We start from the raw sequence: 27,161 nt of genomic DNA on the forward strand, positions 1-27,161 counted from the left end.
TCGAGTAGGCACCGGAGCGAGAATTGTCGAGTCCGTGGAATTTTTGAGCCCAAGACCCGCCGAGGCGGGGAATCGAACCCTGGTCCACAGCCGATCTCAGCTTCTGGGTCTGCCGCCTCCAACCACTGAGCCACGCTTCTTTGAGTGCCGAATGTCAGCCCGGATTGGTGTGCTTCCTCTTGCTAGCACCCTAGTCTAAATAGCAGGCAGGGTACTTCCTGCTGACTTTACTCATATTTGATTTCTGGTTTTCTCCCGGCATCGTGTCTCCTTAGACCAAGGGCAGCTGGCCCTGGAGCTTTGGCTCTTACACGTACATACATTGGGTGTGGGTATCAGTGGCAATTTGAATTAAGTTACCATTTTCTAAGGGCTGTGTTTTACTGTGGATTTAGGGCATGGCATGCTTTCAGGACATCTATCTTAGGGTACGAATTGCTGCTCTGAGGCGGCCCGTGTGTTCTAGGGCACGTGTTCTAGGATGTGGGGATCTCTGGTAGAGTTTGCAATTTTCACTGTGGGTTGGCTGAGGGTATGATGTTCTAGCTCTTTGGAATACCTTCTATATTGCTCTACTTGCACTACTTCAGATCTGAGGTGACTTGAGCATCTTGTGAAATCCAGACACTCGCCACCATGAAAGCATAAACATCCGCGCACAAACATATAGACAGTTACATCCTTCAGGACCAACATTATTTTAGACATAACATCTGATAAGATTCTCAATTTGACTTACCTTTCCATGCATGAGTAAGCGGATTGTGAGGGTAACATTCAGGCCACCTTCTGACACTTTTGGTTCCATTCTAATGAAATTAAGATGGGAGGGATGAGTGGGACCAGGCAGGGGAGATGCACGACCTGTGGAGAGAAGATGTTTCTTTGTCACTATCACATCTCAAAGGAAGGTAGGCGCATGATTTATGGAGCAACTCCAACAACAACTATTAAACCCACTAAAAATAAGAACATTTTAGATTAGCCTCAAAATACAGGCATCAGATTAAGCTTACTTAAGAAAATAAATAAAAACTCAATATCACACTGATTAGTCAAAATCTAACAAACCATTTGAAAGCCACCCTCAATACTCTGATACCTGCTGCTGCACACGCTTAAAAAAGGACATCAGAAGATTCCACCAAAAAGTCCACCTTTGCCTGCTGCACCCACTTAGGGAATGAAAATCGCACTGGTAATTTCAGTATTAGCCACGACATATATATTTAGGAGAAAGCATCATGGAATGACAACTGAAATTCAAACTCAATGTACTCTATTCATGCAGTAAAAGCAATTCATCAACTCAAATAAATAATAAATACATCTGCCTGATCACTCTGTAGTAATTCCATCACAGGTGAAAGTCACAATCAAAATTAAGCCATTGGAAACATAGTTAAAACATGTACAGTTACAACAAGCAATAGTGTGCAAAGTGCACAAGATTACAGATTTAATTAGGATAGATTGAAAAACACTGGGTAGGTTGCAGTGGAATGGTATAAACTTGATTGTGTATGTTAGTGATGGGCTAGTGGAGCTGCATGTGGGTCTACAAATGGATGAGGTGGTCATGGATGTCTGTGGCATTCAAGAGTGGATGGAGGTACAACCTAAAGACAACAGTAGACAAGGATCTTCCTTAGATGACTCCATGATGGAATTGAATGATAAAGGCCCATCTTCATTTGCTGGGAATGTTTAACCTGGAAGGAAGCTCACACAGGGTGAGAGCAGTTGAATGCTCTGGCTTCTTCGGAGAGGCTACAGAGCGAGGTCTTCTGATCCTGTGCTAAAAGAGCACCAAAGAGTTAGAAATTGTGGTGGACTACCCAAGAGAGTTTTGAGACGGTTCTCACTTTAGGGAGATGTTTGAATTGGGCTTTCTCAATAATAACATTAAGGGGATTCATTTCATGAATAACTGGGGAGCCTTTCATTTTTTAATATTCACAATAGGGACATTCTGGAGTCCCTGAGTACTCACTTTATGGCGATTAGTAGCACTGGCGTAAAAAAACTTGAGGGGGCCCCCTTGCAAGGTACATGGAGGGACCCCTTCAGGACTCAGCCTGGGGCTCTCCGACCAGAGTACTGTGCTGAGGGGGCCCCATGTAGCTTTGGGGCCCCGCACCTCAGGAGCTGCAGAGACCTGTGTTACACCACTGATAGTAGGAACCTATTGCAGTAACCCTATTACGAATGTTCCTGGAGTTTATCCCAGGACTCACATAATGAAGATTGTCATGGTGTCTCTACCATGTTTATTATGGTTAGTCCTAGGTAGTCTCGTGAATTTCACAGGAGCTTCTCTGAATCATCTTGAGAGATTCTAGGAGAATCTCTCATATCTTAAATGACATGAGTTATGGAGAAATCAACGGTGGCAACTTCTCCGCTATGGCAAAGTGGGTAGCCCCAGAAGGATTCCCCATACTCACATTAATGGGATTCAAGAGGATTCTCGCAAAACTCACCTTATAGGAGCTCCTGGGGAAAGTCTCAACACATACTGTATACCCAGTTCTATGGAGTCGTTTTCTACTCACATCATGCGACTCCTGAGGACACCTCCCAGTATTCACAACATCATTGGCTTATGTGGCGGATGTCTCTTGCTGTGTAGGGATTCAAGTGGAGCCTGTTGATACACCGATCAGAGGAACTCCATAGGAATGTTTTGCAGGGCCAGCCTTTAGCATGAGTGAGCTGGTCCGAGGCCAGGCCAATTTTCTGAAGGGGCGCATGGAGCTGTGTGAATTAAGGTTATGCCAACAGCAGCGCCCTTCTCATCATGCTCCAGCCTTGAACTTGTCCCCCTACCTGTTTCTTTCTGTGTAGTTTACCAGTTTTATTATCATATGGCAGGCGTTAGCCCCTTCCTTGCCATTCTTTCACACTCTGACCCCTGCTAGCACACATCAATAAATCATCCTATGCTTGAGGCAGCTAAGCTATCGTGAACTGGGGGAGGTCCTGGGATTGTGGTATTCAGTCCCTGCTCATCCAAGCACTGACCAGTGAACACAAAAGGGCCCCCCGCTACCTCATTTAGCATACTATCAGTATCACCAGCAAAGGCCCCAAATTTCTCTCCTCCCACGCCCAGGGCGCTGTCTTAGCAAAGGCCTGCTCTGTGTTTCAGTCTTCGCATTGCGATGAACCTGTCTCTCAGCTTTGGCATTCGACGACGGACTCTCAGTCCTCACAGACTGCAACCGCAGCCGAGTCTCGCGACGCGTCACTTTTGGAATGTTCCCGAACTTCTGAGTGATCGCGGTGGTCTGCTGGCGCGAGGCACAACAAAGCTCCCACGGCCGGGGATCCCTGTTATGTAAATGTTTCTGATAGATTGTGAAAGTGGGTCATTTGGTGGCCGAACGCTCGCGGCCTTCGCGTTTCTCGGAGTTATTACATTAAGCACGCTTCACGCTCCGGCGAGCACCCGAGGTGCGGCCGCCCTCCGCGCTTTGTCCTTCTCTAGGTGAATCCGCTCCGAAGCCGCTCAGAGAGGAGGGTTGGGGCAGAGCAGAGGCGTCCCCTATGTGCGTGGACGTGTGTTCATGCTATTCTGGGGACCTTACTCTGTTCCTGGAAGGGACATTAACGCACACACTCACCCCTCCCCCGACACAAAGCTGCTCAGACAGCAGGATATAAACTGATGTACAAATGGATTTTCCTGAGAATAACCATTATTCTCAATGTCCACTCTCAAAGTAAGTCTGTGTTCTCTGTTCCACTCTAATGGCATCGAAGAAGTTGTAAATACTCATTGCAGCATTTTCAGGGGGTTTCATCCCCAAATTTTCTAATATGAATATGAGTGCCTGGTGTCCCTTTATTTTTATGATGCCAGGAGCTCCTCTCTCCATGCTTTTAAAGCACAGCCTAGTTAGGGCGACCTGGTGTTCCAGACTTGTCGGGACAGTCCCAGTTTTCCAGCAGGTTTCTGTCAGATTTCAGAAAATTTGTCTCGTGTCCCTGAAAACAGTGGAAGGCAGATTTTTACGTGTTGCAAATTAGGGCTAGTTAGCAAATAATATAAGAGAAGCAATTTAATTAACATGTATGTCACTGGGTTTAAGAATTGCATTTTATGTATTTTCTTAGTACCTGTTCAGCATTTCTATGTTGATGAGCACTGGCATTCTGTGGCGCACAGATAAAATAAAATTGTAACCCTTCTTCTATTTTTAGTAAATGTTCTGGGTTTTGGTTTTTAAAATCTGGTCACTCTAAGTCTAGTGCTTCAAAGAGCATAGTAGGACCTAGCTCACTGTTATGCCTGACTAACAAGGCATGCGGGTGAAGCGGGTATGCTGCATAAATGGTGTCTACAATGGGTCTCCCTCAAAACAACAGCATAATCTATCGCTCACAGTCACTCCTGGTTGAGAGAGGACTGAAGCCCAACACACATTCACACACTGAAATAGCTGGAAGCAAGCAGGAGCCCTGAGAGATGCCACAGGTGAAAATGCCTGGGATCCGAAAAAAAGATGGAGTGATTGTGGTCAGAAAGTACCTGCACTAATCTAACCCTATGGACCTGGAGAATTATCTCAAAGACATAGTCAAACAGAATTGCATGACCAAAATGTCAAACAGAGGTGAGATAACTGACAAAATCAGTGCGCTGGCATCACCCACTCTGTTAGCCTTCTATATTGACCCAGAAGGGCAACCAGAATCCATTGAGTGCCAAAAAGAGGTTCAAAAGAGACTATCAAGACAAAATCTGGTCTTCTGAAAGTCTTTGAGCTGAGATTTGCAAAGAGCACCTGATACATCCTGAGCAAAGCCGTTGAAAAGCTTTATGAACTAACAGGAAAAACTACCAGAAGAGCAGGGCTCACTTTTTGTGTGTTTTTCGAGATTCTACAACATTTCTTCTTTAACTCTCACTGTAGGATTGATTGGTTCCATCTCTCCAAGTGTAGCAAAGGCCAATAGAGGCACAATATGGAGATGGACCGCTTGATTTGTAGGAAAGAGGACTTCATGATTCACTTTCAAGAAGAAGAGAAGACTGATGTCTAGTCCTTTTCTCTGATTGGCTATTCAAATACCTTTTCTTTCCTATTACTCCTTTTACCTCTTGTCACTTTCATGATTTGAACCATTAAATGATGGACTAAGAGTTCTTATCCATGGAACACTACATTATAACATAGTGAAACAGTGGCAACCACAGTATTACTTAGATCATTTAGTAGTCTACAGGGTTCATTGGACTGCCCCATAATGCACTACTTCCTCATTTCAGAGGGCAGGAGAGGAAGGAACAGAGAGGCCAGATCAGACAACTGAAGCGCAAAATGCAGTCCTCTTCAATGACACACAGTAGAATAAGGCCTGCAGTGGTTTGGAAGTATCTGTCTTCCAGGCTCCACGATCTTCCCCACATGCCCAGGGTGATGATCGTCATTCACACAAATACTTCTCGAGCTGTTTCTTGCATCCCCCGAGCGAGGATGGAGAAGGAATAGTTCAGGGAATGGAAGATTGAAGAATGAAAACTGACTTCTTATGTATATATTAAAAAGACGAATACAACTGAGGTTCTCTGCAGGTGTTTTATACTGCATGTGTTTATGAAGGCTACGCCTTCGTTTCTGTGTGTGTATTCATAAGGGTTGACACTGTCTACTCGTGCACTCACCGATTATATATGATATCATCTGAACATATATGCGTTTGACATCAAAGGAGGCTTAGTACTATTTGTATATGTGTTTACGTAAACTATATATTGTAATTGTAATTGCATTTATATAGCGCTTACTACCCCTGACGAGGCGTCGAAGCGCTTTTTCGGCGAGTAGCACGCTACTTCGGGACCCATAGAGGATTAGTGTTAAATTAGTAGAGTGAAACATGCAAGTACATTTTAAGTGGTGGATAGGTTAGTCAGTTATTTGGATTTGGAATGATAGCAGAAGGATAGAGGAGGACAAAGGTTTGTGTTTATATAGCACTTGTTGACGCACGCTATTCAGGAGGCCTACAAAGGATTGGTGGTGAATTAATATGGTGAAATATGAAGTAATTTCAGTGGTGGATATTAGTCAGTTACTTGGAGTGAGAAGGATAGCGGAGGGATAAAAGGGTAAGAAAGATTTGCATTCATATAGCACTTGTTACCCCTGATGGGTGTTGAAGCGCTTTTCTGGCGAGTAGCACGCCACTCCGGAACCCATAAAGGATTACTGTTGAAAATTAGTATAGTAAAAAATATGAAGTAATTTGAGTAGTGGGTATGTTATTCAGTTATTTGGGTAGTATATTAGTATAGTTTAATATGGAATTTAAGAAGTGAAAATGTTAGTCTGTTAATTTCGATTGAAAAGGATAGTGGAGGGATAAAAGATTGAAGGACTTTTTTTTAGGTCTTAGCAGTAGGAGGAGGCTTTTGGATGAGTAAAAAGGAGTTTTGGAGGGGAGGACTCAGAGTGAAGAGTTTAGAAAGGTTTGTGTTAGGGGATCGGTATAGTAAAAGAGGTGTCAGATGATGCAAGGAGGGGTAGAGTAAGAGAGAGTCTAGAAAGGGTTATTTTGGCAATAATAGTAGTGGTATGGGGTTTGGGATAAATGAGAGAGTAGATGTAAAGGATATATTGATAGATGTATAGGATGAGAGATAGGGTAGTGCATCGGAAGGAGTAGTAAAAGAAATTTGAGATGAGTCAGAAGGTTGGGCTAGAAGATATATTGAGCGAGGTATAGGCTGAGAAATAGGGTAGTGCATTGGAAATGCTAAATTAGAAGAAAGTGATAAATATATAGATCCATAATTACATTGAAAGTTTATAGATACATAAAGGAGGTAAGTATATGTAGATTAAAGATATTGATAGAGGCACAGGATGAGAAATTGGGTAGTGCATCGGATATGCTTTTTCAGGAGAAAAGTAACAGACACACAGATCCAAGTACATGGACGGTACATAGATGCACAATGGAAGTATGTACATGTAGACCAAAGATGATTTTTATTTATTTGTTATTATTATTATTTTTTCTCTCAACAACATAATTATTTTACATGTTTATACAAAGTAATGCACAAAGATAGGTACATATCTATAGTAAAAACAAATGCTTGTATACAGTATACAGAGGGATATGCTGTTAATTTCTGTTTGCGAATGGTGCTTATGTGGGGAAGAGCCAAATCTTGAGTAGTTTTCTGAAGATAATGTGGGTGCCGGTGGACCTTAGGTTGAGGGATAAAGAGTTCCATATTTTGGCTGCTTGACCAGAGAAGGATGTGCCACCCATGGTTTTTTTCTTGTATCTTGGGATTTTGAGGCGAGATGCTCCTTTAGAGCGGAGGTTCCTTTGTTGAATGTGTTTGGTGATTTTATTCCTGATGAAGAGTGGTCCCATTCCATGTATTGCTTAGTGGGTGATACAAAGCAGCTTTAACGTTGATCTTCTGGCAACCGGTAACCAATGCAGGGCTATCAATGCAGGGGAGATGTGGTCTCGCGGTTTGATAGGCAAGAGTAGTCTGGCAGCTGAGTTCTAAATCCGTTGTAGTCTTTTCATGGTCGTTAAAGGTGATCTGTGGTATAGGCTATTGGGGTAATCGAGTTTGGACAGAACAAGGGAGATGGTAGCTTGGACCTTGTGTGGAAATCCCAAATGAGGGAAAATTCGTTGCAGCGTTTTGATAGTAGCAAAGCTTGATCTTGCTAGTTTATCCACTTGGGCATTCATCGACAGCTTGGAGTCTATGGTCATTCCAAGGTTTCCTACTTCCTTCGATACTTTAGGCAGTGATCCCAGTTCATCAGGCCATGCAGCAAGCGGGTTGTAATGTTTCCAATCGCCACACGTGAGTATTTCAGTTTTTGAAGCATTCAATTTGAGATGGCTCCAGGTCATCCACTGATCCACGGCTCTGAGACTGCTGAAAATTGCTGATTTTCCAATGTCTTTGGGGCATTCCAGTTGAAGGAGTATTTGCGTGTCATCTGAATAGTTATAGCACGTGAGGTGAAATTTATTGATCAGTACTGGTAATGACTTCATGTAGATGTTGAAAAGCATGGGCGAGATGATGAAACCTTGAGGGACCCCTGCTTTTGTGGAGTACGGTTTGGACGAGAAAGGTGGGGTATGGATGACATTAGTTCTGTTTCGAAGGTAGGACGCGATCCAGTCTAGAGCAGTTCCCTCTATGCCGGCATCATAGAGTCTTTGTTTCAGAGTGTCATAGTCAACCGTGTTAAAGGCAGCTGAGAGGTCCTGGCTGGCCTGCTTGCTTTGACCAGGTCTATAAATTCATCGTGTGAGATGTGTTGGAAGGAACGGAGAGGCTTGATTAGAGCATTCTTAGATTGTTGTTTTGTACAAGGGTTAGTGCTGGTGCTTTGTTTCTGTTCTAAGTACAATTCCAACGTGTCTGCTTTGTCTGTGTAATGATTTGACAGTTTGTCTATGAAATCTTGAGTAACAACATGAGTTCCTTCTAGGCAATTTGGTTTGCGAAATTCATAGAGTATTTAATAGAATTCTTTATTTGCACATTTAGCGTTTTGAATTCTGTCTGAATAGTACAATTTGGTAGCTTTTTTGATAGCCGACTTGTATAATCTGTTAATTTTCTGTAGGTGAAGTTTGTCTTGTTTGGCGTTTGTTTTGAGCCAGGTACGTTGCAGCTTTCTAATTTGTTGTTTTATGTCTTTTCTTTCTATGTTTCTCCAAGGCGCTTTTTTTCTGTTGTGTGGTTTTGAGAGGTATCAGGATGTCAAAAGCTTCCTGTAGCCACTCATATAGATTTTGAACAGAATTTATGGTTTCCAGATTTGTACTGGATGTTAGTTGTGTTTCCAAGTGTTCCAAATTGAGTTTGTTCCATGGCCGATAGGTGGATGGATGTAAGGTAGTTTTAGGTGAGTCGCTTAGCGTTGTTTTATGTTGAAAGGCAAGCAAGTGATGGTCTGACCATGTGACTGGAGTTATAGCTTGAAAGGTAACTAGTTCAGTATTAGCAAAAATGACATCTAGGATATGTCCAGTGGTGTGTGTCAGATTGTGGACAATCTGATGCAGGTTTAATGCATCTAGGCCGGTGATTATTGTTTTTGGATGGGTCATATTGGGTTTATCAAACCAAATGTTAAGGTCACCCAGAATGTATAGGTTGGAGTGTATTGTTATCAGGTTTGAAACTGTGTCTAGAAGTGCTTCTGGGAATGTTGCCTTGCTATGTGGAGGTCTGTAAAGGAGCAGGGAGTTACAGGAGGAAGACGGTGTAGGATTGCATCTTGTTCGAAAAGTCTCACAATTCTTTATGTAAATGTTGTCAATTTTAGTGATATGTGATGTTTGCCTGAATACAACAGCTAGACCATCTCCTATTTTGGCTATACGATTGTTGGTGATTATTTGATAGCCTAGAGGAATGGCTTCATGCAGGACTGGAGCCATATCTTCTCCCAACCATGATTCGGTTATGAATAGTATGTCTGGTTTTGCATCGGTGAGAAGGTTGAAGGTGTGATGCTTGTTTTTAGAGAGGGATCGAGCATTTATTAGTAGACAGTTTAGTGAGTGGCCTTTGGTGATAGTACGACTTTTTTTGGTAGAAGAGTGATCAGTATTGTGTGGGTTTGTAGCAGGTGTGTTTTTAGTGCTGGTATTAGCTGTATTAGGATAGCAATCGTGTAGCTTTTCTGTATCGTGTTCCTCAACCAGCATGCTAAGAAGGCATTTTGATGGGTCTACGTGTGTATGTGTTGGAGATAGTGTTTGAGAGTGAGTTGGAGTGCTGTGTTGCTTTTGTGGTGTAACATTGTTGTGAAGTAGACTTGGGAAGCAAAGTTGTGAGGTGTGGCATGTTACTTATTTTTTTTGCGTGTGTTCAAGGCGGAAGGTGTATGAGTCAGGGGAGGTGATGCAGCATGTGGGTCATGTAGTAATGTTCTAAATTGTCCAATGGATGAGAGGCGGTTAGAAGAGAAGTGCTGTATTGCTGTATCTGTGTTAGGTGTGATGGAAGAGGGAAAGCTTGGCATTGGAGTTTGTTCCTTTGTGTGGTTTGAAAGGTGGGTATATGTTTGTATTTTGTGATGGTAAGTATTATGAGATGTTGCGCTTTGAAGATCTTGTTGTGCTGGTGTGTGTGATATGTTTTGCTTTTGAGGAGTAGTGAAAAAGTGTGCTGATGTATATGTTTCATGCAATGGATTTGGTTCTGTAGTATTGTTTGTGAGAGGAGGATGTGACGTAGAGGGGGTGGTGATGTTTTTATGAGTAGAGTGTATGTTGTGTGTAGGAGGGAATGAAGTAGAGGTGAGAGTGTTTATCTTAGGCTGGTTTGTTGCAAGAGTTACAAAGTGTGGTGGTGTGCAGTGTGTGTGTTGTGTGTTAGTGTTATTATGGTAGAAGGGAGAAGAGGGTGTTTGTTGGACAACTGATGGAAGGGTGATTATATGTTTGTTAGTGATAAAAGGTGGTCTGTTAGGTGTAATTACAGCAGGGAGAGTGTGTCTGAATGGGATGTAGTTATGTATGGTGTTGATTGGTGTTGTGTTAGTGGTGAGTGTATGGGTTAGTGGTATAGGATAGAGTTGTGTACTGTTTGTAGGTGATGGTGGATATGTGTGGTAGGTGGGTTAGTAGGGTGTGTAGATGTGGTTTGGTTGGGTTTGTAGTGCATGCTGGTACATTAATCTGTGCATAGTGTTGTGCGTGGTGTACATTTGGTGTGAGTGTGTTGGTGTGTTTGTGGATGTGGATGGTGTGGGCTGGGTATTGCTAAATGAGAAAAAGGGCAGCATTTCTGGCCTTAGTCCCGACCAGTCTCGAACAGGCTCAAACAGGCAACTGCCCTTGTCCTCTCTGCCCTTAACAGGCTTAAACAGGCAACTGCCCTTGTCCTCTCTGCCCTTAACGCTTAAACAGGCAACTGCCCTTGTCCTCTCTGCCCTTGTCCTCTCTGACCTTAGCCTCGAAGCCCGGGCTGAGACGCCCTAACCCTGGCAATTTATAGCCCTTGTAATCAGGTGACCCCTTCAGCCAATGGGAACCCTAGCCCTAAAACTATACAATCACACCACTAGCCCTAAAATCTAGAAGCAATAGGAGACCAGGACCTTACAGCCAATCTTAGCCCTAGTCCAAGCACCCAATCAGTTCAAAAACCCTGATCTCTATGTCCAAATAAGGCCCTAGCCCTACCAGTATTCCCAACTCAAGTCCAAGCAACCAATGGTACAGGAAGCCCTAGTCCCTACTTCCAATAGAAAGCCTAACCCTACTCTAAGTCCTACACCTAGTCCAGCAACAAATCACACCAGAAGCCCTAATCGCTACTTCCAATTAAAGGTCTAACCCTAGCCCTAGTCCCACCCTACTCCCAACAAACAATAGCATAGGAAGCCCTAGTCCCTACTTCCAATAGAAATCCTAACCCTAGCCCTAGTCCCAACCCTACAATGATTGAATAACAGACCCAGAAACCAATCAGAACCCTCAAATACCCAACCAATGAGGACATTAACCCTAATCCAATAGAAACACCAGACACAACTACCAATCAGTGTAGATATGTACCAATCACTAGCAGACCATATAAGGTCCCAGCGACTTCAGACAAGGTTTGCTGGCCAGGGAGTTGGAAGCTGCTTCTCCTGTTCATAATCTCCTAGGAGACAGACAAGCTCAATCCACACTTTGGACTTCAGCAAGTAAGTGCCTCACTAACTAGAAATCTAACAATACTGTTTGAATAAAACTATACTCCCTCTGCTGGCCAAAAAATGAAGTGCACATGCCCTAGTAAACACAGTTTAAACAGATTACAGAAGCACCCTCTGATGTAGAAAATCCCTGTTGCGGAGGGGGAGGGGAGGCAGGGGGGCTGGTTTCACTGGTTTGTGAACACAAAATCGTGGCTGGGAGTGCACTGTTTTAACATACAAGTCTTAGTACAGAGCAAAGGAGAAATTTGGAGGGAAAACAGAATTGTCACCAAGGAATGAGAGGGACAAACTACAGAGGTTGGACTGCAAATCCCACAATTCAACACGTTAAATGGAAGCAATCATGGGCAGGGAAAACCACAAGTTTAAAACACAAAACAGGTGATAAAATATGCAATCACAGGCAGGCTAAAACTACAACTTTAAACTGTAACAACCACAGGCAAAGACAGTAAACACAGAAAGTGAAAACGTTTTTTAAACAACTTCTTGTCTTGGGAAGAGACAGCACTAGTCTGACTCCTTACCACTTCCTGGACTCTGCTCACTGCAATCTGGGGCACAGGTAGGCTGCAACTCACAAGATGGAGGAGAATGATTTGGGGCGCACCCAGCAAGGCCTTAGGGGGCCTGGGCAGGTGTGAGAGGAGGGCTCCTGCTAAAACACAGGAGCAACTGCCGCCTACCCTGCTTCTCCGTGCCCTGCAGAATTGTGAGTGATACAGAGGAATGGACAAGCTCACAGCTGCACCTGTGCTGACTTTGCTAATGCGGATATGCCACTGGTTAGTGTTAACTGTTGTGAATTTTGGAAGTTTCTTCATCTTTGACTTTATTGTGCACAGTTTATAAACCGCAAAACGATGGAAGTGCGTGTTGGTCCTGGCGCATTGCAAACTCATGCCCTGTAGGTCCCACACAGCTGATTAACTGACTGAGCCAAGAAGCGAGCTTTGGCTTGCCCAGTGGTAGTATGATGCTGTTGTTGGGGTGTGTCAAGGTCAGGGGATAGAATGATAGTGAGAATTGTCTTTTGAGGTTGCAGGAGGAAGACTGATGATTGGCGATTGCTCTTTGGGTGTATTGGTGTTTGGGAGCAAACAAGATGATGGTGGAGATTGTCCTTGTGGTACACTGAGTTGGGGAAAAGGAGGTAGGACTGTGTGACCCTGAAGCAACATGTATTATGCCATCATTTGCACAGTTTTACTGTTGTCACGTCAATCTTTTTAATATTTTCACACATCATACTCATAGCCTCCCTGCTTACAGTGCTATCTGCATTCTTCCTCAGTGGTCTTTGGACTTCTCCTCATCATCGTTAGGTGGTTCGTGCCAAGTTTGGGAGCTTGCAACATAAGACCACAAATGGGCTCACTTGCCCAGTTTGTACATCAGGAGCTCCACTGGTTCAGTACAGACAGTGAAAATGACTCTCAAGTAGACCACAGGCACCTTCCACTCTATGGTGAAATCAAATATGTACCATGGAATGGAGAAGAGGCTGTGGAGAAGGAGTGGTGTGGAGAAGGATGGAGAGAGAATGGATGGATGCAAAGATGACTAGAGAGGAATATGTATGAAGGGGTGAATGAAGAGAAGGATGTATGAGGACAAGGATGGATGAGAGATGAATGTATACAAGAGCAGATGGGTGGAGATAAGGATAAATCAAGCGATGAATGGAAAGAAGGAAGGAAGAAGATGGAGGATGTGAGGATGCACAGATGTAAAGGAGAAGTAAGGATGTATGGGCGCTCAGTGAGACAGAAGAGTGGGTGGATAAAGAAAGGAAAGAAAATACCAGGATAGATTGGAGGAAGTATTGGAGCGGGAGGAAGGATTGATGGATAAAAAGACAGACCCATGGAAGTAAGGGTGTATAGATGGATGTAAAAAGGCAGAAATTTGGATGGAAAGGGAAAAATACAGCAAGGATGCAAAGAAGGAAGGTAAGAAAGATGGAAAAACGTCAGAAAGAAAGATGGAGAGAAGGAAGGAATGACAAAAGACTCAGAGAAGGATGGCGAGAAGGAAGTATTTTTCAGATTTTCAGAATTCCCTTGGAGGGAGCAGTACCACAAATGACTGCCGACTTGCTTTCATCAACCAACAGTGCAACTTTGGATATGGTTCAAACTGGGAGATATTACATTTTTCTGGCTTCTCTCTTGATTGAATATGTGCCCGCTTGTGGATGGATGGGTGTGAGTGAGTGTGTGTGTGCACGAGTGTGGCCTGCCACACTGCTCTGGCACATTACCGGCCACCATTGGGAATCATGGAACATGGCAACAGGGAATAATCAATCTCCTGTAGGGGGCGCAAATGAGAGCTACATAAAGAGATCCAGCGGCCATAGAGTACTATGCAACTATGCAATGCATGCACCCTTGTGTTGTAACATCTGCATCCTGCTTTGCATTCATTATAATAATGGTCCAACAATGGCATATCTAGAAAGGAAAAGGGGGTGGGCTAGGGACACAAGCAGCCAACAATGGTGGCCTTGCCACAGTGACCCTATGTTGATAAACGTGTTTTTAGTAGTTTGTCTGTGATGCACTATGGGGTGCACAGGTGCAGATGATGCATGGTGTGACCTCAAGAGTGAATGTAAGAGTCACTTGTAACATGGTTGTGTTCTGTCCTCATTCTGGCTGTGCTCTGCTTTACTAAGATTATTGTGGGTGGTAGTGGGTGTTCTTCTGTCTAGCCATGTTTACTAGCGAGCCGCACCTTCCTTTTATTAGAACAACAAGTTGTTCTTGCACTGACAGTGCGTAATAACTTTAAACAAGTCATGCTTGATCGTCATGTGACCTTCGGACTGTAGTACTTCACTGTTAAGGTAGGAGTGGTTGGCATGTGGTGAAATCACTGGGTAGTGTGGCAATGCGATGCCTCCCTAGTTTGTAAGACCCAGCTGTTCCTGATTGCTGGAATCAGAGACTATCTCATGACGGAATATGCAAACGTCATCATCATGGCTTCTCTGTAAATCGTGTGCTGTATCATGGAGTAACAGAAGGCCTGCTACATTTGTTTTTTTTTGGGGGGGTGAGTGGGACATTAAGAAGCAATAATACTAAATCTAGCATTCACTGCATTTTGAGGTCGAGCCTGGCCAGCGCATGCGCTGCTCTGCGAGGCAAGCTGTATCGAGTATAGACTTGAATCCTCGCCCACTCTATGCTCATATTTGTCAGTGGCTTCTGTCAATGTCCTTTGTAAATGCTGGCTTCTGATTCGTTAAGAGGCTTGTTAGTCCCTCCTTAGTACTGCCTTCTCTTCATTTGTAACCTCCCATGAGGACTGGCCCGTTTACTTCTGTTGTTACATGGTATGTCTTAGTTTGTCTGTAAGCACTATTTTCTTTAATGAGTTTCTCCTACTGCAGGCATGACATGCTTTCCTGCAACATTCAGCACGCCATGCGCGCTTTCACTTTCCATGCAGCCTGGGACAATGGTGGCTGCTTTTTTTAAATGAAATAGGTCTCGCATTTAAAGAGGTTTAACTATTGGCATTGTAAATGGCAATGCGTTTTATTTATGTGTTAATTATCAAAACAGATCAATAAAAGACATTGTCATTTACAATGCGAATAGCTTGAACTCTCGCAAATGCGAGACCTATTGCATTGCAAATGCTTGTTTTTATAGAACTTTAGTGGGAAACTTGATGTGTGTGTTGTTGGATATGGAATGTCCCCTGCATGGCTTAGAGGAGTGAGTACTCCTAGCCTAAGTTCTCCGAAGCAAGTTTCATAAACTTTCTGTGACTTTTGCCTCAGAGCCCATAGAATCATGTGTGTAGATTGAGGGCTTGCGAGAATGAACTGAGACCAAGCGCACTCATGTATTATTTGTGAATGACTAGTATCCTCTCACAGAACTGGTTAATACTGGAGGTGGTAGGAAGAGGTTATCATATTAATGGTGACAGGGTTTTACCGTTACCTACATGGCTCCTGACTGTACCAATTACCTGGGTCCTTCTATTTTTTCATGAGATGCATGGGTGGTGCATGAATATTTGCTCTGAAAATGTGTGGCAAAATGAGGGGGGGGGAGAGAGAGAGAGAGAGAGAGAGAGAGGGAGCGAGAGAGAGAATGGAAAAAAACTAGAGGTGGTCTCTAGAACATTCACGAAAGCCTTTGAAGAGGACATGGCTGTACTAAAAGGAATAAGGGAGAGGAGAACCCATTGGAAATGTAAGGTGAGTGGGTCCCCTTTTGCTCCATCTTTTCCCAAAGGTGTGCACAGACAGGTTTTGTGGCTCAACCAGGAGTAGGAAGCCTGTCTTCTTTTGGTCCATATGTCTTGCCAGCCCCTGTCAGAGAACATCACCTGCACAATTCTTCCTACAACTGTTATTGAGAAATGGTATGTGGTTCATCAGCTAGGTGTGGGATGTAATCTACTCCCCTGAAACTGCTCAACCCACAGGATATCAGACTGGGGGTATACACATTTATATTCTTCAAACCTTCTATAAATATGTGGTGGCATCCAGGGCCGGACTGTGAACTTAAAGCAGCCCTGGCAAATTTACCCAGACCAGCCCCCGTCTGGCACGTTGCGAGCGAGCGCAGCGAGTGAGCCCGACCACTGCTAAGGGGGTTTGGTGGGGTTCTCCCCTCAAGAAAATTTTGGAAAAAGACAGACCAAAATGGTGCATTTTACAGCACATTTTTCATTACATTTTTAATTGTATCAACTTTCAAAGCACAGTAAATAGTAGATGATGAGCTTAAAGAGCACAAGGTTACCCACCCAGTCATATGTGTACCCATAGACATTCTTACAGAGAGCACCAAAAATAGACACGAGTAGTGAATCAGAGAGAACAAAGTAAAATTGAGACCAGCCCCCAGGAGTTTGGGGGGGGCTCTCCCCCCAAGAATGTTTTGGAGACAGAAAGGCCAAAACAATGCATTTTCCAACACATTTTTCATTACAGATTAGATTGTATTCACTTTTAAAGCATAGTAAATGATTACCTTATGGAGCACTAGTATACCCAGTCATAAATCACAGACATTCCTACAGAGAACACTAAAAAATGAAATGTTGACTCGCAGAAAGTCAGTCATTAATCATGAGTAACAGGAAAGCTTCTGTTCCAGTCAGACATGTTCATTGTGCCAGGCTCACGTGGGTCAGAAAGAGCCCACGAAGAGACTACCCCCTTGTACCAGCTGAAAGAGATTCCCAGTTCATGGTGTATTTGAAAGACTAAAATCTTCCAGAACTTTTATAGTCAATTCCGTGACTCTAGTCACACCTGTGGTCTGAACCTGAAGACATTACACTTAGTTCTCGAAACTGTGTTCCCAAAATGTGAGATTGCGTGACCCGAGTAAGAAAGCTATTACTTAAGTAATGTAGGCGAGAAAAAAGTCAACTACAAAGTTCAGCTATTACACATAAGATAAAATAGAAGAGGGCGGGCCTTGCAAGTGAAAAGGTTGTGGAGTAGTTTAGGAAACAACCAGATCATAGAAAATGGAATGTTATGCATCCAGTACATTTAATTATAACAACATAGCCAGCAGGATTACACCATGCATAACCTTCCATTCGAGTTTTCAGACCATAATTCCATATGAACATGTTTCTACCTAATTTACTGAATGGCACGCTTTTCTGCTTCATACATCAGACTCGCTAAATTCCTTCCAACAGTCTTGCTTCTAATTGCTTTGAAACATGGCTGTAGACAGTTTATTCAAAGTTCCGAGAGTGTGAAACCCTCGATGCAATTTTAAATTCAACTTAACTGCTATCAATACATTAGGACACACACATTTTTGCAAGTCTGCCTTCTCCCACGTTTCTGCCGGTGAAGTCCCTTGAGTGTTAGGTGAAGTCACGAATAGCAGCTAGTACTCCGCTGAGGTCAAGTACACTCATACTGGAGGAGCAATCCACTGACACTGCGCAGTACCGGGCTGGGGCCTATTCTATAGGCCACGACCCGATATGCTGTTTAATCCCGGCCCGGCCAGCGGCCGCAAGAAGGATGGATGCCCATTACCTGATGCCACCACCACCCCGAGTTGATGGACCAGTGATGACACTACGACAGAGACAGACACTCACCTGCTGCGGGCGGCCTGCAGGTGGCAGAGAGGAGACAAAGCAGAACTGAAGACAACCTCAGGGGGCAAGCCAAACACAAACTTTTAATTGCGTGAGTCTCACCCTGCCTCACTGCGCATGACAATTGCAGCCCCACCCTAAGACCGTGCAGATGCGTAGACATGAACTGAGCGCTGCGCAGGGTGCACATCGGCACCATCACCTCGGAGCCGTGCCTGCCTGCCTCGGCAGCCAATATGCCATAAATCAATGCATTATGCATGCCATGATGATTGGCCATGATGATAAATGTTATGCCACATGGATCAGATGCCACTGCCAGTCTTTTAGGGCAGCCTGAGTCACAGCCCGAAAATCGGCCCCACTCAGAAAAAACAGGCCCCCACACCATCCGGCCTACTGGGGGATTGCCCGGTGCCCAAAATCACCAGTCCAGCCCTGGTGGCATCTCCAGATCTCGCTGCTCACTGCCTGCTGGCCACAGGAGAGGGAAGGCGGAAATTCAGAGTTCCATGACTAGTGCTTTTATGCAGCTAGCTCCATTTTCTGGTCACCAACAGAAGCTTAAAATCTGGCACAATCTTGCATGAAGCACTGCTGGGAGAAGGCTTGAAAAAAGGGACCATCATTGAGGAGAAGGGGGGCAGGAGGTGTCCCTGCAGCAAAACAATAACTAGAAGAGCAATGCACAGTCCAGTTGGTTGAAGAAAGAAGGAGCTGTGCAAGAACTGAGCAAGATCATCAAAATCACATGGCGCACAGAACTGTGGGGAGCTGTGCTGTCTTTTGCAACCCTGCTTGTGCACCACTCGGCCTGTCCCTCAGTAGGATCGAGACTTACCTATCCTGGATAGACCCTTTTAGATTGAGACTAGATGGAGTGCCATTTCCAGAGAGCCATGACCTGTGGGTAGGGGATTTAAACTTAACCGAGACATTGCTGCTGAAAATCCCAGAGACCGAGAGAGGCCTAAAAACTTGTTTTGATGGTCCCTGCATGACTTATTCAATGACCTGGGGATGCTGATACAGTAACAACTGCATGGCATCTGTAGTCTCTTATACAACTCCAGTAACAATCAACTGCAAATGACACAGAAATCAGGATCCTTTTGGTGGGTCCCTGATCATTTGGATGGGGGTTTCTGTTGGGGAAGAGTGACTGCCAGTGGGGGTTCACCAACAACACCTGCATCAAAAATGGAGTAAACCGACTGCAACCAACATTCCTCTAAGTCACCAAAGCCGCCTTACTCTCCACTTCCCACTGCAGACTGCTTGCAATTGAAGATCAGGGTCTACTTGCTTGCGTAGCGTTGGAATGTTGGAGGCGGCTGAGACAGCAGGCACATGGACATCAATGCACTGCTTCCCTGTGGATCATATGCTAATGAGGTGTTCTTGTTACTCACTTTTGGAGCCAATAGTAAGTAAGACGACAGGCATCAGTAGTAAACGGCCCCAATTCACAGATAAGTGTCAAATTACCCATATGTGCCCCAAAATCCCAGAACCAGTTCACCCACTGGCACAGGAATGTTGTAACATCATCCCTTCTATATCTTTCAGCAATGCTCAGATGACAGGTTGATACTTTATGTTGGGCTTTAGGGCCAAAAAATGTACTAATGGGGGCATTGATGGAGTCCATATGCAGGTATTAATGGCATAATGGGGATTTGGTGTAGCCCAACAGTATGTCCAGTGGCCTCCTGCATGTTGTTTTGTGTGTGCCGGTGGTGGAACTATTTTACATTTGGGTTGTGCCTGACTGTAAGTGGAGTTTGTTAAAGTGCTGCTCGTATTGTCATCAGGTATGTTTGTGTATCTTCATTGTGTAAGTTCAGGATTTCATTGTGCAAGTAATATGTGCCTTTTAATGTATCCTCGCATATCTGACCGGGTGCACAGCCGTGTGCTTTACAGCGTTTTGGCTACTTCGGTACTAATGTCCTATTTTTTCCGTATGGTGGTCATGTGTTTATGTTGGTGTGTGACTGATTGCATGGTTTGCGTGTATGTATGGACGATCATGGCCAAGTGATGACCACTTGGAGGGAAGAGACTTTCAGGGACTATTTTGCGTGTGAATGCTTGTTTCTGCGACATGTATCGCGAATTACCGCACAGACACATATAATGTAAACATCACATGCAAACTTTCTGTTACCAAAAAGGCTCACATTGCACGCGGTAATACCAATGTTCTCGTATGAGTGAATGCACTGTTTCATTCTGTGTACTGGACTGACAGTCATGGATGCTTCGGCTGCACTGCGATTCGATCCCTAGACAACGGATGTATCTGCTTAGAGATGTATTTATATCTCAGAACCATAAGAGTCAGAAATTCAAATTTCTCTTGCACATGCAAAGTTCAGAGAAGTTTGGTTACATATGAAAATGTGCTAAAATATTTTCCTGCATGTATTCATATAAAAGCTTCGTTTTACGGGTATTTTTTGCTCAGTGATGTGTACATGTTATTTGTTTTAGAACATTTCCCAAATTCAAGTAAGGGGCGAAGTAGGCAACGTTTTTTTTTTAATTCTTTCAAAGTTGTGCACATTGTGCACACTCCTGCCGACTATGTGTGTGTTCGTAATGTTTTACACTGTATGTCTGAATTGTCAGAGCACGTGTAACTGTATATGTATGTGTGTTCCCGAAAAAGTTATGGGATTGTTCATTGGAGTGAAGACAGCATGGGTTGCAGGCTTGCATTTAAATATTTTGAATCAAATTTCACATCACATTATCTCCTCACATTATCTCAGTTATAAGAAAATAGGGTGATACCTTCAATAAAAAAAAGTTTTGACTGTTCAAAAGATGCATTGTTCCATATATATTCCCTGGCACACATAAATGAACGTTGCTATACATTATTTCTAAGCACATCACACATCTGTACAGTGACACTTTTACATTCTGAAGTCACATGACTGACAAAAATATTAAAAACTCTTGTAGAGTGATTCAACAATGGTGAATGGTGAAAAGTAAAATAATTTGTATGTGTCATTACGCCACTGTTTGGCAATTCAAATTCAATTCAAATTTTTTATGGAATTCTCAAAGAATGCGAGGATAATATATACAAATGCTAACATTTAATTTCCTCACAAACTTGCTAACTCACAAACTTGCTTTGAATTGAAAGATTTTTTTAAGTAGAAGAAAGTAAAAAACGAATCAATGCCTATCTTACAAATTGCAAGTCTCCTACCTAAATCAGGATTGCTGGCATGTATGAGTTTACCAGGATTGCTAACTTGTGCAAAATTTATAATTCACAATTTCCACTGGGTGGAATGTTCTGCATGTGGAACTTTAACGCAATTATGCATTTGCACATTCATGTTTCCTGTTTCTTCGCGAGGGAAATATTTTCCTTTTGAGAAACACCTTCCCCGGACTCCCATTAAATATGCGGTTGTTTCTGCCCCATGCCTGCTCTCGAAGCACACTTAGTTCTGTCCTAGACAACAGCACGTTTGCAAATGGTTCCAGGTAAGAAAACTAATTGCAAGAGAACCGGAAGTATCTACAAACGATAAGGTTTTGGTGTTCGTCTATCCTTGTGTGTTCTGGTATGCTCAACACCAGGAATGGCGTTGTCAATAGAGCAAAAAATGGCAAAGGAGTCACTACACAAAGAGCTTCTACTTAACATCTTGCAGGAAGTTGTCTCAGAAATGTGCCCACTTTTCTTCTACAGTGGCCAGCAGAGGCCATCGCTTCCATGCTCTAATTTATCATGGATGCTCATCATCCCTAGACCAACAATTTCTAAAATAAATGGAGGAGGAGAGAAGGAAGGTTATGAATTATGATTTAACAATAATCATGCTTGGGCATGATCACCCCTCATATGTCCTTAGAACTAGGCAATTGTCTATTATATCCTGCCACTGAGCAAGTCATCACATCTAGCATGGGTAAGAGTGCCAGGAATCCTGTTAGCAGCAGCCCAGTCTCACATCTCAAAGAAGATGCCATTTGCTGGTTTTCCAAGAGCAACTCAATGGATTATCACATTTTAATGCAGCTTGATGCCAAGGAGCTACCAGTCAGCTTTACATTTTGACACACACACAAAAATAATAATGATTTTTGTCCATTTGCCAAAAGATGTATTATTTGTTTTTTTAAATAGACTGAATTTGGAAGGATGATGATATTCCTTTTGCTTACAGTCACATGGTTGGTGAATGTGGAGCGCTGCTTGGACCACTTAGGTATACTTTGCAGAAGTAAGTTGATTTTTGGAACAGTATAGTTTGGATACAGCATGTGTGACCTTGTCTGTCACCAACATATTTAAAGTGGCTAATAGGCAGCGTATTCTAGCCAGCATTTAAATGGCATTGTGTAGTTGTGCCATGGAAACTTAATGAATGACAAAAATACATTTGTGTGACCCTTAGCTTCAATAGGAATGTACCTTCCTAACTGGTTCTAAACAATTTCCTTTGCAACTTTACTCTAGTCATGAGTTCACTAAACCTGCTCCCTATCCAGGATCCATGGTGAACTGAGCAATAGGCAATGAACAGAAGGTTACATTGATTGCACTGGATGCGGACAACATATCTCATTGGGTAGTGTGGTAACTCCTGGGGGAGACTTTGGAAAGTTTAGGCTTACCTAGTGGTTTTATAACCTGAATTTAGGGGTCTCCAACCTTTTCTGTAATGCCACTTATGTCCAATGAAACTCATCGGGAGCCACCAATGTTACTGGTATGGTGATAGTGTCCACATCAGACAATGTTACATCAGTGGCCACCATTTGCAAGGTTAATACCGGCGATCACCTCAGTGCATCAGGCATTGTTGAGGCTTTGTCTATGTGGAATGCCCCTACATGGGTAAAACATAACAGCCATAGCAGCAACGCCTCTGGTGCCAAGGTAATAAAATGTGTAAAGTCACTTCAATACCACATAATTTATCACTCAAATATCAGCTGTAAATATATTTTGGAAATAAAGCCATTTTCATTCAAATATCAGTTAATGAGTTCTGAAAATAAACTCATCTTCATCTCAAATACACACACTCAATTTTGGTATACATATATTATTTAACCAAGCAAACGTTTATAATTTCGTAGGATAGGCTGCACACAGGCGAGCTACTTACAGGTAGCTGGAGAGCTACTAGCAGCTCACACGCTACTCATTGGAGAAGAAAGAAATATGTGTATGCATATGGTGATTAGCTCTCAGATGTTTCCATATAACCTGGAAAATCTGACAGACAAGCCCTTCATCCTAGGTCTTAATTTCTGTTTTGTTAGACCCCTATCTAGTAGCAAGACAAGAAAAAAATCATGTTATCACTGGAAATGTGAGAATGTCATCACCCTAAGTTCTTGACTTATGCTGCTGTTATTTTACTATATGTGTAGTAAAGTGCCCTTTTCGACATGTCAACCCTACTTTTTGCCTGGTATTTGGTGTGATTTCGAATGAAAGTGCACTGGAATCCTTCTAGCCAGGTCCCCAGTGGCAGATCTCTTTCCCAAAAACTTTGCGATTGTACCCCAATTGGCTTCACTGAAAATAGGGATGCTTGGTATCAAACATCTTGTATTCATAAATCCCTACCGATGCTAGTGTTGGATTTATTGATGCATGCACATAGAGGATACCTTAGTGGTGTGCCCTGAAAACCTGCCACCCACGGGTGTGCTGACTGACTGGTTTTTACCAGCCTGCCTCCAGAGACATGTTTCTCGCCCCCAAGGGTGAGGGCCTTTGTTCTCAGGAGGCCAGAAATCAAGCCTGCTCGGGCAGGGGGTGCTTTCATCTCCGCCCACAGGATGACCTGCATATTAGTATTCCAAGGCAGGGGAGCTTCAAAGAGCCCACCGCTTGTGGTATGCAAATCTGGTTTCTCTCACTAGAAAAGAAGCCATCCCCTTTGTCCAGAGCCCTTTGGCACCTGGACAGGCAGGTAAATTAGCTAGTCAGATAGGTGTGTCCACACTCAGGCCAGTATTGAAAATTAAAATACATTTTATAAAGCCCTCGATTGCCCCAGGGCATCTTGGCGCTAATCCAACAACAGAAAGATGGAAAGGAAAGAGAAATGATAGACAATCAAGCAAGAATCTACAGATTAAAAATCCATGTTTTAAGATTCTTCCTAAAGGAAGTGCATGTCTTAAGATAAAGTGGTAGTGCATTCCACCGTTTAGTTGTCCCATATATGAAGTTTCTCCTGCCCCAACAACCTCTTTTGTATTTAGGGACAATCAGATTGAAGGCTGATGAGGATCGCAGTGGCTTAGGTGAGTGTACCAAATGAATTTCTTTTTAAAATAGTTTGGTCCTACTTCATGCAAGGCTTTAAAGGCTATGCACAAAGCCTTGAAATCAATATGTCTATGTACTGGCAACCAGTGAAGTTAGACTAACGCCTTAGAGGCAGTTTAGTGCCTAGGTATTCCAAGTAATAGCCCTGCTGCAGCGTTCTACAGGATCTGTAGTTTATTCAGTTGACGTTTCTGCAGATTAATGTCCAAAGCATTGCTATAGTCAACCTTAGAAAGGATGAGAGTGGTTAGAACTAATTTTCTTAAATAGATCAGGATAAAAGGAGGAATCTTTCTCAAGATTTTTAAAGTGAGAAAAGTATAGGAAGTTACAGCATTTTCCTGCTTGTCAAATGACAGATGGTTGTCAAAGATAACTCGCAGATGTTTCACTTTCACAGTACTACCCCTAAGGTGGGCTACCTGAAGTGGGGGTGAGTTTTCAGAGTTAGCTATCTTGGTGATGGCAAATTTAGGATCTCTGGGACAGGGTTATGCCCACTTCCCACAGGAAGTAGACATATAGGGGGATTAGTGACCCCAAGGCCAAGTAATCCATTGGGTACTACCCTACACGCCCCTAACACCCTTAAACTCAGTATTTAGGGGAGCCACTGGCACCAGAAATGCAGATCCTGATGACATATGAAGAAGAAAGACACTGATGAACCTCAAAAGCAGAAGACTGAAGAGCAACAGTCTTGGCACCAGCCCTGCCGGCTCTCTAATGTTCCCCATCAAAACTGCACCAAAGACGGCTCTGTTCCTGCAGCTGTCATGCCTCCAAAGCCTGGGAGTATGGCCTGCCTTTAATAAAGACTAAAGAGCTCCCATGGAGTAGCAAAGCTGCTCCCATGTATCCTGCAGGCACCACCAAGAAGAACCGTAAGAACTTCAGAACAGGCAAAACCGGCTCTGTCAAGCACCACTGCACCAGAGCCCACCGGCCTGTGTCATAGTGGGCTAATGGTGTCAGTACAGTTCCCAAGCCCACAAGAGACTGAGTCCACTTTGGGTTCACCCCTCGTGAAGTCTCCAACATCACCTGCAGCCTCTGTTTGCTGGCCTCCTCAACCACCAGTGCTCCTGGATGAAGTAACCTGCCACCTCAAATATCCTCTGCACTCAGCTGCTCCAAGGACCACCAGTGTACACATCCCCGAGCATTGCAAGACTTAAACCCTCCCGTTGGTTCAGTCTAACTGGCATTCCAGTCAAAACCTGCAGCTTCTTTTCCTGCAGATCGATTGTCAATGACTAACGTTGGGCACCTGACACTGTATTGTAATACTGCACCCGGCCTCCCTAAAGCCTCTGGAGGTGACCTGCTGGTGCTGCCTTAGACCTTGCCTGATAATCACCTTAAGTCGATGTACTGTACCTGAATGCTGCACTTGTTTTTCCTCCTATAGGATGACAGTGCAGCTTCTGAAAAATACACTACGTGTCTGTGTTTTAAAATGCAAAATATTCCTCTTGCAAAATGTACTTACCTGATCATAATTATTCTGGTGCCTAAACATATATAAAGATATGTATGATTTTTATAAATTGGTGTGGATCTCCTTATTGAGTCGTGTACATCATTTATTGACTAATGTGTATATTTGCAAATGTCTAACACTACTTTCTGATTGGCCTAAGTCTGTTAGACGAGACTAAACCCTTAGAAAAGCACCTTGGGATTGCTAGAGCAAGACCCTGTTCATTCATAAGAGAACCCCTGGACTCTTTGCACAATACACCTAATTTTAGTACATCATATGAAGAGACAGATTCCTACAATATGCAATTAGTCCTAGGGCGTCTATGAAAGCAATAGAACAGCTAACCCATTAATTCAGTACCAAACCAGGCTATAACCTCAACCTAGAAAAAAACAAAAATACTATGTATAGACGTAACTATCCCTCAAAATATTAAGGCAATATCTATATTAAAGTTCTTGAGAGTTACTTTTAAGCAATACGTATGTGGATATTTTAAAGATAAATTAGTAATTTATGTTCCAACTAAGCACATGACTGGTAAAAACATAGGCGCTCTCTTCCCTCACAAAATCAGTCAAATAAATGTAATAAAAAGGACGAGCTTTTATATAATTTCAGAGTATTTACAATTATGATCCTGGTATCTTAGTTCAATAAATTAAATTCTAAGGTCACTACTTTTGTGTGGAATCATAAAAGACTAAGAGGGACATTTAGGTTTTTCACATTGCCCTTGTATGGCTGTATGTCACAATATAATGGGCAAAAATGCCGTCCCACAAAAATATCGTAAATATGAAAAACACTGACTGCCACAACATCATGCAGTTAGATATTAAAAAGTAAGTATAGATTTACTATTCTTAACGCCACATGTATATGCCTTGAAAATTGGGTGGATTATGGTGATATATTTTGATATTGCGATAGATTACAAGGATGTTTAGAATTGAATTGGTTGAGATGTTTTCTGAAGGATGGAAGGTTGGGAGACATCACGATCTTAATGGGTAGGGAGTTCCAGGAAGAGGTAGTGGCAATAGAACAGCCACAAAAAGCCATCAGCTATAATCTCCAAAACATCTTGCAAACCCTGGTTCATTTAGAGTGAAGGGGATGGTGGTTTTGCTGAGGTTGGAGCTATGGCTGTCTTTACTTTTGAAAAATAAAGCATTGAATGGGGAGCCTACAATGAAAGTGACATCTCAGGGGCTTCCCTATTAAGGGTGGCCACTTTAATGTAGTGTTTTCCATTGTTTCTACTGTCCAGGTCCACCATGCAGATAATAGCAGTCCAGGAGAACAAAAGTTCTCAAATGTACCCCTAGCATTGGGAGACAACACAAAGTGTGTCAGGCATGTTGATTTAGAATTTTCCAGCGGCAGAACACATTTTTGAGAGTCTTGATCTACAAAAACAAAACCAGCAGGCCTGCCATGCTGGTATTGCTTGGCTGAACAGCCATTACTGTTTTTTCACCAAAACAAAACCAAAACCATGGCGGCAGGAGCCATG

General features: G+C 43.1%; 1 protein-coding gene across 10 annotated transcripts in view; it reads right to left on the reverse strand.

Moving 5' to 3' along the window:
* The window catches only part of PCBP3 (poly(rC) binding protein 3), a 187,619-nt gene that overhangs the window by 98,521 nt on the left and 61,937 nt on the right, over positions 1-27,161 (reverse strand). For 4 of the 10 annotated variants that reach the window (XM_078681460.1, XM_078681459.1, XM_078681458.1 and 1 more), the window contains exons 1-2: positions 2,484-2,833; positions 740-864 (exon numbers count right to left, since the gene is read on the reverse strand). In XM_078681460.1, the coding sequence (XP_078537586.1) occupies positions 740-808 (69 nt within the window). In that variant the 5' untranslated portion in view covers positions 809-864; positions 2,484-2,833. Of the gene's footprint in view, positions 1-739; positions 865-2,483; positions 2,841-27,161 lie in introns of those variants that run through there. The other 6 variants (XM_078681453.1, XM_078681451.1, XM_078681455.1 and 3 more) reach the window with 5 other exon arrangements.

Source organism: Lissotriton helveticus, chromosome 3_1 (genome assembly GCF_964261635.1).
Source record: "Lissotriton helveticus chromosome 3_1, aLisHel1.1, whole genome shotgun sequence".
NCBI classification, from domain to species: domain Eukaryota; kingdom Metazoa; phylum Chordata; class Amphibia; order Caudata; family Salamandridae; genus Lissotriton; species Lissotriton helveticus.